The 15,000-nt window shown below is 43.5% G+C and overlaps 1 protein-coding gene across 1 annotated transcript in view; it reads right to left on the bottom strand.

Moving 5' to 3' along the window:
* The window catches only part of LOC138033560 (uncharacterized), a 42,582-nt gene that overhangs the window by 15,076 nt on the left and 12,506 nt on the right, over positions 1-15,000 (bottom strand). Inside the window, exons 4-5 of the mRNA XM_068881343.1 lie at positions 10,319-10,516; positions 3,636-3,688 (exon numbers count right to left, since the gene is read on the bottom strand). Coding sequence (XP_068737444.1) covers positions 3,636-3,688; positions 10,319-10,516 — 251 coding nt within the window. The remainder of the gene's footprint in view (positions 1-3,635; positions 3,689-10,318; positions 10,517-15,000) is intronic.

Raw genomic sequence — 15,000 nt, 5'->3', positions numbered from 1 at the left:
CAAGACCTTGACCAGGGTGCAAGAGTGGATAAGGTAAGAGAACAGATCCCCCATACATGGACCAATGATAGTTTTTTTAAAATCTAATTTTAACTACACAGCTATTTTTAGAGAGCCACCAGATTGGCCAGTCATAATGACGTAATGAAATTTTATGCGCGGCGTTAGGAATAAGAACTTAAAATAGCTTTGCGAAACCAAAAATAGATTTTAAAAACTATGATGGGGCATGGGGATCCGTTTTCTTACCCCATCCTCTCTTGCTGGGGGTAATTTGGGACTTGTTTTGTCTTGTCAGACAAGCTTAGCGGGACGGAATATCAAAGAGAAGAGCAATGGAGGTAAAACGGTGTCGAGTGCTCTGAAGTCTCTAAATATTTAGAAATACTCAGTATTCCACTTTTCCAAAAAAAAAAAAAAAAAAATACGCTTAATTAATGCTTTTAGTTTTTTTCACGGGTAACGGTTATTTTTTTGTCCTTTTCACCCCAAACGGTTAACTTTTCTTGAAGTTTCACGGCTAACCCTAACCAGGGAAACGCTGTTTCCCGGGAAAGTGTTTCTAAAAATAACTAGGTCTGTCAAAACGCCAGATCCAAAAGTAAAAGGGGAGAGGAAAGCTCCCACTGATGGCCTGGGGCCCGTTTCTCGAAAGTCCCGAAACTTGACGGGCCATTTTTGGGTGTCACAATTCCGGCCCTCTGTATCTCAAGAACGGAGAGGATTTAAGTCGTCAAATATCACAGTAAGTCTTGTTTTTGTTACCTTGAAAACATGTTAAAAGATCGGCTTTCCAAAACAAGCGGTTGGCAGTTTCACAAATGGCTTTTCGGGCACCGAAAGGTTTTCGGGACTTTCGAGAAACGGGCCCCTGGTACTAAGGATTCCATGAGAATTTCAATTATCAAAAACCCCAAGCGAGAGTTTGTAGTGAGTACAGGAAAAAATATCGCTGTGAATTACAGTTTGCACAAGCGCACACAAGGGCTTTGGCGTTTATTCTCGAATTGAATTTTTGAGATGTGTCGAGCTCTTTCAATCAGTCAAATTAAGGAAAGATAAGAGTTCCATTAAGGGAGATCAAGGGAGCAACCCAGTCAATACCTTAGGGCAAGAAAATTTCTTTTCAGTTATTTTTAAATGAAATACCGGACCACATGGGGTGCCATACCACAATGCCATGTTTTTCGCTCTAATGAAGCCTAAAATGTATAGTTGCAGACGTTCAAGAAAAATAAACTTACTTATGCATTTAACGGCATCTAAAGGTAACGCTTTTGAAATTAAAAATCGAAGCCAACGCTCAAACTCTCCTTATGTCTCTACATTTTTTCTTATTTTGAAGGGTAAACAAACAAATACGACGGTTTTCGTTTTCCTTGTTTACCAATAAAATACTACAAAACAATCATGACCCAACAAAAGACTAACCTGTGTACAGCCACCCATACCATTTTCTAAGGGGAGGTGGCGGCTGTACACAGGTATCACAAAATTAGCCAACTCCTACTTACCTTATTTTTGACGATGGTTTAGCTTGGTATAAAGGTTCTGTCACTTCTTCTTTTCCAGTCTGACCAAGAAATGAGGAATCAAGTTTTAGTAATCCGTGAGAAAGCTGTTCTATACGAGGTTAACTTCATGCAGAATCATTCATTATCTTGTGACAGGGAACAGAGACTGCCCGATTACCGGATTTCTGTCAAGATTTCCTCACAGGTCTCTTAACTTCATTATGCATCTACCTAATGAAAATAAGTAGGTCACTGCCACCATGAGCACCGGGCTGTTACGCGGGAGGTCGTGAGTTCAATTCCGGCCGGACCAACACTCAGGGTCTTTAAACAACTGAGGAGAATGTGCTGCCTTTGTAATTACACCTGCAAATGGTTTGACTCTCTAGTCTTCTCGGATAAGGACGATAAGCCGGAGGTCCCGTCTCACAGCCCTTCAATGTTCATAATCCTGTGGGACGTAAAAGAACCCGCACACTTGTCGCAAAGAGTAGGGCATGTAGTTCCCGGTGTTGTGGTCTGTCTTCTGTGATGTATCATGGTTGGGAGGGTAAATGCTCGGAGAAATTAGCTACACCAAGCTACTCTAAAAATCCGAGGGTAAATAAAGATATATGATATGATATGATGATATGATGATTTTCAGATTTTGAAAGTGTGTTTGCTTAACACCTAACTGGAAAACATTTTGAGCTTTGATTTTTATCCAGGGGCTATTCACTTCGAGTGTAAGTTTCGGGCTTACTCAAGTTCATAACTGACCGATTGAACGTTGGAAGGTTGGATCTAGGAAAACGTGACGTCATTTACTTACTTGTTAAAAAATCCAGCGTGTAAATGCAGCTTATTATATATGCAAAAGTCTGAAAGCCCTAAACTCCGGTATTGCATATTAACAGAAACTCGTAAGGGTTGAAAAGTGTAACGGTCCCTTGTGTGCTGGGAAACAAGCTTCCGAATATTCAATTTGCTAAGTACCATATTTGGAACAACAAGAGAGAAACATTCAACCAATCAGTTTGCAAGAACGCCGAGACGAAATACCACCAATGTTCTCGCGGGAAATTAACTGGAGCGAGGGTTTCCAAATATGGTACTTAGCACTGAATATTCGGAAGCTGTGAACGCGCAAGCCAGCTAACAATTTTTTGCCACAAGCCTGTCATATGTCAGGCTAGGGACAAGGTTGGACCTGACATGCAGCCACCCTAGTCGGACAAAAAAAAAATTCCACATTTGTTAAGTGGGAACCTGTGGCAGACCACTTTATACACACATTCGTCTCGTTTTCCTTTTTTTTTTCTAATTTTTAGAAACTTTTTCAAATGGTTCAAATTTTTTGCATTGTCTGTAGCCGTTAGCAGCCAAAACATGGTAGCCTGCTATTTGATTGACATGGAAATCCTTGCGTTTCATGATTTAACGTCAGGCCTGAAAGTATTTCTGCACTAGAATGATCGGAATCATGTGTAAGGTCTTATGAAGTAAAATCACTTAACGCCACATGTGGCCACATGTGGGAAGACACAGTCGCTTTCGGGGGAATTTTAAGAAAATCTTTCAAGATTCAATGCAAATGTCTGAAGTTCCACAGGGAAATAACTGCCCTTCTCCGGTAGTCGAAGTATTAAAGAATCGAAATAGCCGCAGGTCATGGTCACGTGTGACACGGTTCGGGCAAATGGGAACACTTTCGTTTTCATCCTGAGAACAACGTGAAATGACCAAATTTGAGGCTTATTATGTGAAAGGTGCGAGCACCTGATAATAAATTCTCAATTTTCTCCACAAATATTAATTCCACTTTTATTTCTGGAGGGTTGATACACACTTTCTGGACTAATCGCGAAGTTATCACAACAACGGGAAATATTACTTCAGGAACATTTTCTCGTAGCTGTGGTCGTTGTCCTTGCTTAAGCTGTCTTTTCTGCGTCATAAGTTACGATTTTTGTTGTTTAAACAACTGTAGCCTGCGTAGCAAGGACTAAATATCCCCTTCCATTTTAGCACTCTCTCTTCCTCCCTCTTCCCTCCACTTTTAGCGCTTGCTACGCAGGCTAAAAGAACTGAAGCTGTACTCCTTATTTTACTTATTATACTTGATAATGCAAGCCTTACCTCAAGATTCAGTTCTTTTTCTAACTGACTGGGCAATTCGGGGGCAACTTCATCTAAATAAGTTGATTTATAAAAATTAAGTTCAGTATTGTAATTTATTTCCACATGCAATCAAATTGGACACTGGACAATCATTCTCGGATTCCTTGAAAAATGTTGCCAGCGTTAATTGGAAAGGTGGAAAGCGGGGCTTAAACAATTAACAATTATTCCACCAGCGCGCATTACATAGCGAACGTGGCTATAATCATCTCATACTCAACGAGCGCGAGTGGAATAACTGTTTTAAGAAAAAAAAACCTCACAAATTATGGACATTTGTAGAGCATGGTATAATAGCTCATATACCATGGTGGCTAAGCCAATCAAAACACTAGAAATGTATTATCCGATGATTCAGTTTTTAATAAAAGGTGATATCATAAGGCAAACTTCCCTTCGCATAGTCTCTTTGGCAAATCTCCTCATAGGCAGCTTTCAAGGCAATCTTATCCGACTCTAAATCAGAGAATCGACCCACCATTTTAATGCAGAAAACAAGAAATAAACAAACAGACGAATAGTGCAAAGCAAACTGGTCTTCACTAAAAGTAACGATGCAATGCATATTCAGCAAAAGAGAGAATAGTGCCTTGAGACCTATTTAAAGAACCAATGCTCAGCAATGTTGTACAATTTGCTTTCCACATTTGTTTATTTCTTTGACAACTTCCCGTCATCCATTCTTTCTTATGATGTCGTTAAGAGATTGATCCTATAGATGGTTTTCACTTGACGTCACAGCAGCCATGTTGGTGCACAGAACAACAGAGCAAAACGTCCTTTGGGAATTTGACTCTATTATAACGCAAAACATGAGCCATAATTTGCTATTGTTTTGTGCACCAACATGGCCGTCTCGTCACGTGATTGAAAACCATCTATAAGAGACATGCTCAGGTAGCTTTTCGTGCAATTTTCCTTCTTAACTGTTGATGTGTATAAAGTAAATTTGCGATTGGTTCTACCACGTTGGAATTCCGGCATTTTTATTCTGTTATTTCACTGGCAAACACCCTCTGTTTTTCAAGGGCGCCTGTAAGTCATCCACATGGAAAGTACTCTTGTTTCTTTTTAGTTACCTCATGTAATTGGTAAATATTTTTGGAAATAAATCGTGTATCCCCTCGTCGCCTAAAACAAGTCTTCCCTATATTTACAGTTGGGAGATCATAAGAAACTTACAGAGATTCCCAGTTAAAAATCAAGGAGACCGACAGGTAAATTCACTCTCAATCCACTAAAATTCAACCAACTTAACTTGAGAGGTTTTCTATGCACAAAAATAGTAGGAAATTTTCAAGAGTAAAATTTTGATATCTTGGTGTGATTCTGAGGATTTTCGTAAGGGACTTGTCAGAAATTAGCAAGGGGAAGAGGGGGGGAGGTGAAGATTTTTAGTAAAGCGGCAAGAATGACCCTCCCAAGGTAAGGGATTGAAATGTTTTGACCCTCCCTTGTAATTCATGCTAAAATTCACTAATCTCCCGTCCCCCCCCCCCTCCCCCCACCCCCGGATAGATAATGGCTCCAAATTTGTTTTACAGTGGTAGAAGAAAAATGGTTCAGTATTTTTAATAACGCGAACCTACATGTAACATGCAAGTGATATCTCTAAAAACAGGACCAGGTTTTTGAGCTTTTGGCTCAATAGGATGATAATAGTTTTTAGTATATACTAAAACAGTGGATAGCGTTGAACTCGCGCGCTGATTGGCTACTCAAACTCCGGATATCCTTTGCTATTCACCTCCGAGCAATTCGCGCGGAACTTGTGCCCGAAAATGTTGTAATCTCTGCGGGAATAAATGAGTTAAACTCATCTTTTTGTTTGGATGGTGCTTCGCTTATTTCTTGCTTTGCCCTGGCTTTTGCTTTGCCTGGCTTTGCTTAGCTTGGCTTTTGTTTTGCACAGTCTCGCTTTCAGCTTAGCGCCGTGGGTGTGTGTCCTAATAGCTCATGTTAACTGGCCTCCTTCATGGGCTCAATGTCATCCCCAGGCGGCGAGCTCGGTCAGGTACATAGGATGCACACTCAAGCACAGACACGGGTCCACAAAGGTGAAGGAGCCACCCGATCCACCGGGGAGCTGTCCTTGTGGACAGTGAGCTAATATAGTAATGTAGGGTTGTGCTCGGGGTGGGTATTCCCTTAAAGCTCCCCGAGTTCCCCTGGGGGCAAATACTGGTGAGCCTTGTCTGGTTTGAGCCGTGTAAGGAATCATGTATCGCGACAAAAGCGCAAATCCTATACTTCAAGGGGCGGGAGTCCCCAGGAGCATTGCTGATGTCCATGTTGGCCCTTAGTGGCAGCATGAAGGTGTTCCCGTAAACTCGCAAGAGGAGGGAGAGCCCTACGATCAAGTGCGGAGAGAAGCGACAACAGACAATGGATCCTGAGATGCAAACATCCCCTGCGTATCAGTACCTTTAACACGCGGACTCCTAAAATGGCCGATGTCGGTAGCAGCAAGAGCTCTGTAGGAAGCTACAGCAACACGGAATTTGAGATTTTTAGGGTCTAGGAGACCAGATGGAAGCATAGCAAGGAAAGGAAGGACGAGGTGAACAGCTACTTGGAGCCATTTGGGTACACGCTGTATACAGCCTCAGACTTAAGAACGAAGAGAAAGCAGCAACCGGTGGCGTTGGGATCACACTAGGAAGGATGGCGCAAGATCTACTCATCAGTGTAGAGCGCCTGTCCGACCGGATACTCAAGGCCCAATTTAGGGGTAATCCTACCCTGACACCAATTGTGGCGTATGACCCAACGGAAGCTGCTGACATCGAATGCAAGACCGCATCCTACAGTCAATTGCATTCTGCAATTGAGGGTGTAGTCCCACACGATTTCCTTGTGGTGCACACGGATGCGAACGCTCGATTAGGCCCCGATGTTGCCCTGTTCACCTACAACAGCTCAACCAATGGCAACAGGCAGAGGCTACTGGAGATCCTGGAGGATTACCAGCTGCTTGCTGCTAACACCCTATTCAAGAAGCGTAAAGGAAAACTTTGGACATGGCAGTCACCACAAGAAACCTGCCACCAACTTGACTACATCCTGGTCAGAGCAAAGTGGAGGAGGAGTGTGACAAACTGTGAGGCCTATAGTTCCTTCAGCTCGCTGTTCTCGGACCACAGAGTAGTCACAGCCAATGTATCACTAAGACTGCGCAAGTCCAAGCCAGTCGCAAGTACCAAAGCTGTGAGATACATCTGGAGTGACCTGGCAACAGATGAGAACATTCAAGCTCGCTAAGCTGTTCAAGTGAGTCTACAGTCAGACTACGACAGGTTTGTCCAGTCTAGTGCTGAAGCAGCAGAGCAGTGCTTGAGAAAGGTACCCAGACAAAAGAAGAAAGTGATGTATCTTGACCGGAGAGTGGAGAAAGTAATAGAAGAGGTGGAGGAGGCATATTGCAGTTACCTGGCTGACAACAAGAACAAGCAGCTGCGTGAGGAGTACAAGGGGAAGAAACAGTCATTGTATGACGTCTATGCCACAATCGACCAAGAGGAGCTAATCGGCAAGGTAGAAGGGGTGGAGAATGCCCACAGGAGCTCGCAGCATGGTGCCGCTTGGAAGTTGATTAACGGCACCTCTGGTCGTAGCAGCTCTCAGTCGCCGAAACTCAAAGCTAGCAGCCCAGAGGAGCGAGTGCAGTTATGGCATTCCCACTTCAGCAACTTGTTGAGCAGCCCTCCAGTGAAAAGCGAGGGAGACTCTCCAATAAACCAAGTCTTCGACACCCTCAACATAGTCGATGGCCCCTTCACAGAGGCTCAGTATGCCAAGGCTAAGAAAGTGGTTAAGTGTGGGAAGGCGTGCGGTGAGGACGGCATTACACTGGAGTTTCTGAAGTATGCTGGTCTTGATGACATTGTGTTAGGTTTCATCAACAAGGCCTACACTTCTGGCGATCTTCCTGAGAGGTGGAAAACCCTTATCATTGTACCTGTGCCGAAGACGGGGGATCTAACAAAACCCGACAACTACAGAGGCATCAGCCTGATCTCTCTGGTCATGAAGCTGTTCAACAGAATGCTGCTTAACAGGATTAGACAAGTGCTCGACCCACTACTTAGAACACCACAGAATGGCTTCAGGCAGAAACGGACGACAGTTGGCCAGATCATGGTATTGAGACGGCTTCTGGAAGGTGTCACAGCTAACAACTTAAGCTGTGTGCTCACGTTCATCGTCTTCATGAAGGCCTTCAATACCATCACTCGTGGGAGACTCATTGAGTGCCTCAGAAGTTGGTGACTGCCATCGCAGCAACGTAGTCGCAGACGTGGGCCAAGGTGAGGACGCCTGACAGAAATACAGATACCTTCGAGATACTTGCAGGGGTACTTCAGAGCGACGCTTTGGCGCCATTTCTCTTCATTGTGGCGCTGGACTATGCACTTCGCTGTGCTATTGATGGGAAAGAGGAGGAGTTTGGCTTCACGCTAGTGGAGCGTGCCAGTCGATGAGTTCCGGACAAGATGATCACCGATTTCAACTTCGCTGACAACATTGCGCTGGCCTCAGACACAGCAGAGCACCCAGCACTACTGATTACAGAAGTCGAGCGTTTCTGCAGGAGGATCGGCCTGCAGCTGAAGGCGAAGAAGAGACAAGTCATGCCGTTCAACTCAGGCGATGTTGAGTTGAAGTTGCTCGGGGGTACAAAGCTGGAGGTAGTCCAAGACTTCAAGTAATTCGGTGCCTGGATAGCATCCGCGGTGAAGGAAATTAAAGTGAGGAAAGCTCTAGCCTGGAGCACCTTGCATAAAATGAAGAGAATCTGGGTATCGGATATGAACCGCTTGTATTTTCTTGGTATCTTGGTATGAGGTGCTTTCCGAGCTATTGACCCAACACGCCGGTGCTTATCCCTGGTTTCCTTAGCACTAAGGAACTCCCCCCTGGATGGGATGCTAGTCCATCGCAGGGTTACCGCCAGCATTTCGCCGGTACCCATTTATACACTTGGGTGAAGAGAGGCACCGTGGGAGTAAAGTGTCTTGCCCAAGAACACAACACAATGTCCCCGGCCAGGACCCAAACCCAGACCACTCGCTCCGGAGTTGAGGACACTGACCATGAGGCCACCGCACCTCCCACAGTATCTTGGTATGCATGAGCCTTTAGGCGAGTGTGTATACCAAGAAAATACAAGTGGCAAGTGGAATATTCCACTGTACACCACGAGAAAGGGTTGCATAACTATTTTATGCCGTAAAAGTCTCTGCTTACGAGCCAGAAGGCTCATCAGGCCGGCGCTTATCTCCGGTTTCAGTAACATGAAGCGACTAGGAGTATTTTTATACTCCCCCCTGGATGGGATGCTAGTCCATCGCAGGGTTACCCCCAGCATTACGCTGGTACCCATTTATACACCTGGGTGGAGAGAGGCACCGTGAGAGTAAAGTGTCTTGCCCAAGAACACAACACAATGTCCCCTGCCAGGACCCGAACCCGGACCACTCGATCCGGAGTCGAGCGCACTAACCATGAGGCCACCGCGCCTCCCACCAATATTTTATGCCGTGCCATAGTTAATACAGCGGCCAGCAAGGCACGGTGGGAAGGTTGGGTGTGATACGGCTGAATTGCACTTATCGCTGGGAAGGCCCCATGGAATACTGACGAATATATAACAGCTTTCCTGATTTCTGATTGGCTGTATTTTCTATGGCATGGTATAAAAGCATAATATCAAAGTATAACTTTATGACCAAAATTGCTTAATTTCTCGTGACCCTCTCTCTTTTGCAATTTTTTTTCATTGCCCTCCCTTTTGATGGGCTCAAAAAACTGTGACCCTTCCGTGTTTTCCACTCCCACTTGCTAATTTCTGACAAGTCCCTAATCACAGTTCACAGAGTCTGATATTTTCGATGTCACGTTCTTGTTCCTCCTTGCCAGCTGAGAATAAACAGAAACAGCCGTTGTCCTGGATAGACCGATTAACTGATCAACTAGAATGATTCATATATCTATTTCTGTCAGAAGCTACATGTTCTTTGTCGTTTTGGTTTCATATTCCCGACAAAGATGCTTTTGTGTTTTGAAATAGATTTCCCCTTAACCCATTCCCAGGTGATCTGGTGACGTAATTCGGAGGACTGGCGCGCAGCCTTATTTTCGAATTCAACATGGCAGAGGCGAGGCTAGGTCTCGACAGGTCTACTTGAATGTTCATTCAGTAAGAGGAAATGTGGTAGACACGGAATGATCTGTTGAGTTTTAGCGATGGAAATACTGCAGGGGGTTCAGGAACAACACCTAAGGCCGCGCGCGGTTGTGGGATACGGCGTGATGTAATGGTTATTGTTCTCTATGATACTACAACTCACTTCATTACCTTAAGGGCTTTGTGACTTGAATGACGCCCAAGCTAATGTGCAAATAGGTTACTTTTGACGACATGTACATATATTAGAAATTGAACAACACCAAATAGATAGAGGGGGTGGGAAGCAATTGGCTAGTGCAGTGAGAGTTATTTGACAACGTTGTTCGGGAACCCGGCAAATCCGAAATCACTTTGGACTGTCAGCATTTTCTTTTTGAGTAATAATGCCTGCATTCAAGACTTGCCCTAGAGTGTCAATCTTTACACTGCTTTACAAAGTGAACATTCTCACCTCCTTCCTCCGTCTGCTTGTTCGACATTTGAAGTTTTTCATTTTCCTGTTGAAGCAATTGCCTTTCAAAATTCCACTTGTTTTCTGACTGCTCTAGTTTCATATTTGTCATGTGGATTTCCTTTGATTTGAGGAAAATAAATGAATCTGAGTTCCTGCGCCGTCTTTCCCCAACTTGTTCTCCTTTCACTGCATCAGCTGCTTACAAAGTAAAGTAAATAAATAAATGAATAACTAAAGAAAGAAAGAAATCAGAATCTGAAAGCCAAATTTTGGTTGAAGGAATTTATAAGTTCACTGCAAAGTCAACCAGGTACTTTAAAAACAAAAGAGTAGTTCTGGACAAGACGCAGGGGCACTAAATGTTGCATACAAAATTTCATCATGCAATCCACTGACCTTTTCTGGGTGTGTGGAAACGATCAAAATACTATAACATCTTCTAAAAGATTCCCAAACCAGAGTGCTTAATTGCGTTTGTGGAATAAATATATTTACAATTTTTAGCTTTTGGGAAGCAAATAGTCCGCTGGGCTAAAATTTATCGCTTCAAGGACGGTGCCTACAAATTTAGAGGTATTTTTGTGCGGTTTGTGAATAAGCGGGAACAGCAGATCTTAACAACTGCGTTAAAATACAAGCAATGTGTGGCGTTCTTTTGAAAATTGAAGCTTAATTAATCATCTCTGAAAAATGCATGGTTACTGTTGTGTCCCAAAGCCGGATTCTTAAAGACAAATAATACATAACAGAATTCAATATGCCATGCTTTTAGTAACCTCCTGACTTTGCGTACGGTAAAGCGTATTTTACAAACACTGCATATCTTCTTTTCCTGGTTAAAAAGAGTCAGCAATGAAATAGCTACGTGAGGACGAAAATCTAAACGTGGAAATGTTGTCAACCTCAAGTGAAAGTGTAAAATGTTTAGGCCTTGTTGTGAAGCAATAAACAATTTCAGAAATAAACAATCACATCATAACAGAATCTTAAAACTTTTCTGGTAACTTAAAAACACACGGCATTTGGCCGTTTCTTGTTCTGATGCAGATTCTGTTGGGACAGTGTAGAAAGGTAGCGGGGTCTTCTCATCCTGCCCTGCTATTTCCTGTTCGTACTTCTTTACATGGGTGTTGTTCCGCTTCAGTTGAACGGCATCGGGTGATTCAATAACAACACTGTTTCCCGTTTTGGTGTAGACAACTTGGTCACCTGGACTGAGGTGCGAATCTGTAGCATTTCTCTTCTTGTCCGCATACACCTCTGCTTTTGCCTTCATTCTAAAGTCTCTGTCACAGACCTTGCTTGCTATCACTTCCACTTTCCATCAATTCTGGCAATCTTGTTCACCAAGTTCAGCTCATTTGCGCATTTCCTCCTTCCACTTGTTTCCTTCAGCTTGTGTAATTCTCAACATTTTTAAAAGTGACCTGTTTGGTCTTTCGACCTCCCCATTCTCTTGGGGCTATAAAGGAGTGGTCTTCTGGTGTTCTACACCGCAATCGTCCACGTATCGCTTAAAGACGTTTGAATGGAACTGTGGTCCATTATCACTGGTCACTGACAGTGGGAAACCATGGGTTGTGAAAATCTCCTCCAAACGTTCGATAATTTTTCTCGGATGTCGTGGACCGCATTATACCAATCTCATAAACTCTGTTGAAGTAATCAACTACGATTAGTACAGAGTCTCCGGACGGTAGTGGACCTAACAAATCAATGGCCAGGTCTTGCCATGGACATGAGTTGATTTGATCGGCTCTGGCTGGACTGAGCGGCTTACAAGCTGGCAGCCATGACAGGTTTTGCAAAACCTCTCAGCTTGTCTGTCAATTCCAGGCCACCATACTTTTGACCGCAATCTTTGCTACATACTGACGATTCTGGGATGTCCTTCATGGACGAGACACAGTATTCGGGTGGCTCTAAGGGCTAACTTCCAGATAACAAACAGCTCCCCGCTTACAAGTAAATACTGCTTCAGCTTGTCTCCTTTCCAGATCCCTTTATTTATGCATCCTCGTGACTCGATAAACTCTTCATCTTCTGTTGAGGCTTCCTCAATCTCACGCCTTGTCATAGCTTTAGGAGTGGCAGTAACTGCCAAAAATTTGACAAAGGCATCAGGAATTTCGTGTGGTGATGATGTTTTTGCGCCCTCGGTTTGAGACAAATGGGATAATGGATCGGCAATGTTCTGCCCTCCTGGCAGGTACTTTACTTTGAACTTGTAGGGTTGCAATCGCAGGACCCACCGCTCAATCCGTGCACAAGGCTTTGATCTGCCAGAGTAAATCGTCGATAGCGGTTTGTGGACTGTGTACAGTTCGAATTCAGTTCCATACAAGAACACATGGAGTAATAAGTTTATTTAGACACGGTGAATTCATCAGGCATAACAACACTACAAGCTGTAATATATCTATCTAAAAGTATAAAGTTTGATCGTAAATAAAGCTAAAATATTAAAATATGTATAAATTATCCCCACCCCCGAAGAACTTAATAAACCTGCTTTACAAGAATGCCGTGTATAAATGGTCAAGCAAAAAAATTGTGACAACCCCTTCGAAAACTATTGATAGTTTCTGCTTTGCCGCAGTTCCAGGGGAAGGTTATTCCAGATGATCGCACCATTGTACCTAAAACTGTTTTTAAGAAAGTTAGTGCGGGGCAGTGGAATAACCAGTTTGTTCTCATTGTCCCTCAAATTATAAGAGATATTTCTTTGAGTGAAAAGAGAGCTAAGATAGTTAGGAGCAAGGCCATGTAGCGACTTATAGACCATAACGGTCACTTGCATTTGACGTTGCGTATCCAACCCTTTCCAGTCTAGCTGTTCAAATAAGGGGCCAGAACTAGAATCGTAACTAGAAAAGGTTAGAATACGAGCCGCACGGTTTTGCAAAATTTGGAGCTTATTTGCCAAAGTAGCGCCACAATGACCCCAGACCTCACTGCAGTAATCAAAATAAGGTTGAATAAAGGCGTTGTAAATAGACTGCAGCGTAGTCTGAGGAACAAAAGGCCGACAGCGCTTCAGGGCTCCAATGCCAGATGCAATTTTCTTAGATATCATATCTATATGGACATTCCATGAAACGCTCACACGCCCGAAAAATAGCTAAGGGCTCTTTCTGCGTCTGTGAATAACGCTTTTCCACGTTGCTTAGTCTCTTACTTGCATAACTGATAAATCTCTTCACCCCGTGATGCTCTTGAATGAGGACTGCGCCTAGACCTACTGGACTTGCATCTGTTACAATTAGTGTCTTGGCATTTTTGTCGAAATATCCTAGAGTTTCTGCACTTGACAGCCTTTTTTTAAGCTCAGTGATAGCCTTCCTCTGCTCATTTCCAAATTAAAAACGGACACCTTTTTTAGTTAATCTGCATAACGGTTCTGCTACCGCGGCAAAGTCTGGGATAAGTAGCACATTGTAATTTGCTAGTCCCAAGAAATGTCTGACTGGCATCAACAATGGCTCGCACTTCTTCGGTCGGTCCGATGCCTTTATCGGTTAGCAAGCGTCCCATGAACACCATCTTGGTCATGTAAAATTTGCATTTCTTAGCATTCAATGTCAGATTCTTCTTTTTCAATCTCTGTCGGACTCGTTGCAGTCTCTTGTGGTCTGCGATGTTACCCATGCCTTCACAACATGGCAATGCTTGCTGAATGACACGTTGGTACACCTCCGGGGCTGACGTAATTCCAAACATGAGGCGTTTGTGGGGATACAGTCCACAATGGAAATTAGGGTGAAGTTTCAACTGATGATGACCAAAATTCAAGTCAAGTTTGCTAAACACCGTGCTTTGGTTGAGGTTGTGGAGTACTTCATCTGCTGTGGGTATTGGGTAACGTTCTCATTTGCCCTTCTGAAATCTAGACACAGGCGTATTTCATTATTTAGTTTCGGCACTACCACAACTGGACTAACCCCGGGAGTTACGCCTTCTACAGGTTCTATTATATCCATGGCAATAAGCTCTTCAATCTTCTCCTTGACTTTCTCGCGGACACTAAATGGGGTGTGTCTGACTGGCTGTGCCACAGCAGGTACTTTTGGATCCACATGCAACTTTACTTAGTAGCCTCTCGATTTTCCTACACCTTCAAAGATTTTCTTGTAGTCATGCAAGATTTCTTCTTCATAATTTACTAAATACACTGGGACACCAAGCTGTAACACACCCTACTGCATACCGGTATTACTAAAGCGGTTTCTCTTCCTAACAGTACTTTTTCTTCGCCATCAATGACAACAAATTCAGCTTTGACTTCAGTTTCACCTAATTTGTTAGTGCATCTCACTATCTCACTAGTACTTCTAGCAGCTGTTTACTACCATAAGGATAAAGCTTCTTGTTACTCTTCTCAGACACACACTCAATCTTTTCTTTCTTAAGCTTTCACCACAAGTGTTTGTCAGTAACATCAAGAGAAAATGAGGGGACAGAGAGGAAGGCTCCCAGTACAGCCCTAAGGATATGTCATGCTCACGAAAGTTATTTGTAGACGAAAGGAAGTCTTTGTTCTAGCGGGAGTCTGTCTTCCTAGACGTCCGCATGCAGGCCAACCTCAGTCTGTTGTTTGAAAGAAAAGCAAATATTTCATGTAATGGCGGACGAAGTGGACTTAAAGCATGTCGATGGAAACGACTTCCAGAAACGCGGTA

The sequence above is a fragment of the Montipora capricornis genome, chromosome 2 (genome assembly GCF_036669925.1).
Source record: "Montipora capricornis isolate CH-2021 chromosome 2, ASM3666992v2, whole genome shotgun sequence".
Classification (NCBI taxonomy): domain Eukaryota; kingdom Metazoa; phylum Cnidaria; class Anthozoa; order Scleractinia; family Acroporidae; genus Montipora; species Montipora capricornis.
This window is presented reverse-complemented; position numbering and strand designations above follow the sequence as displayed.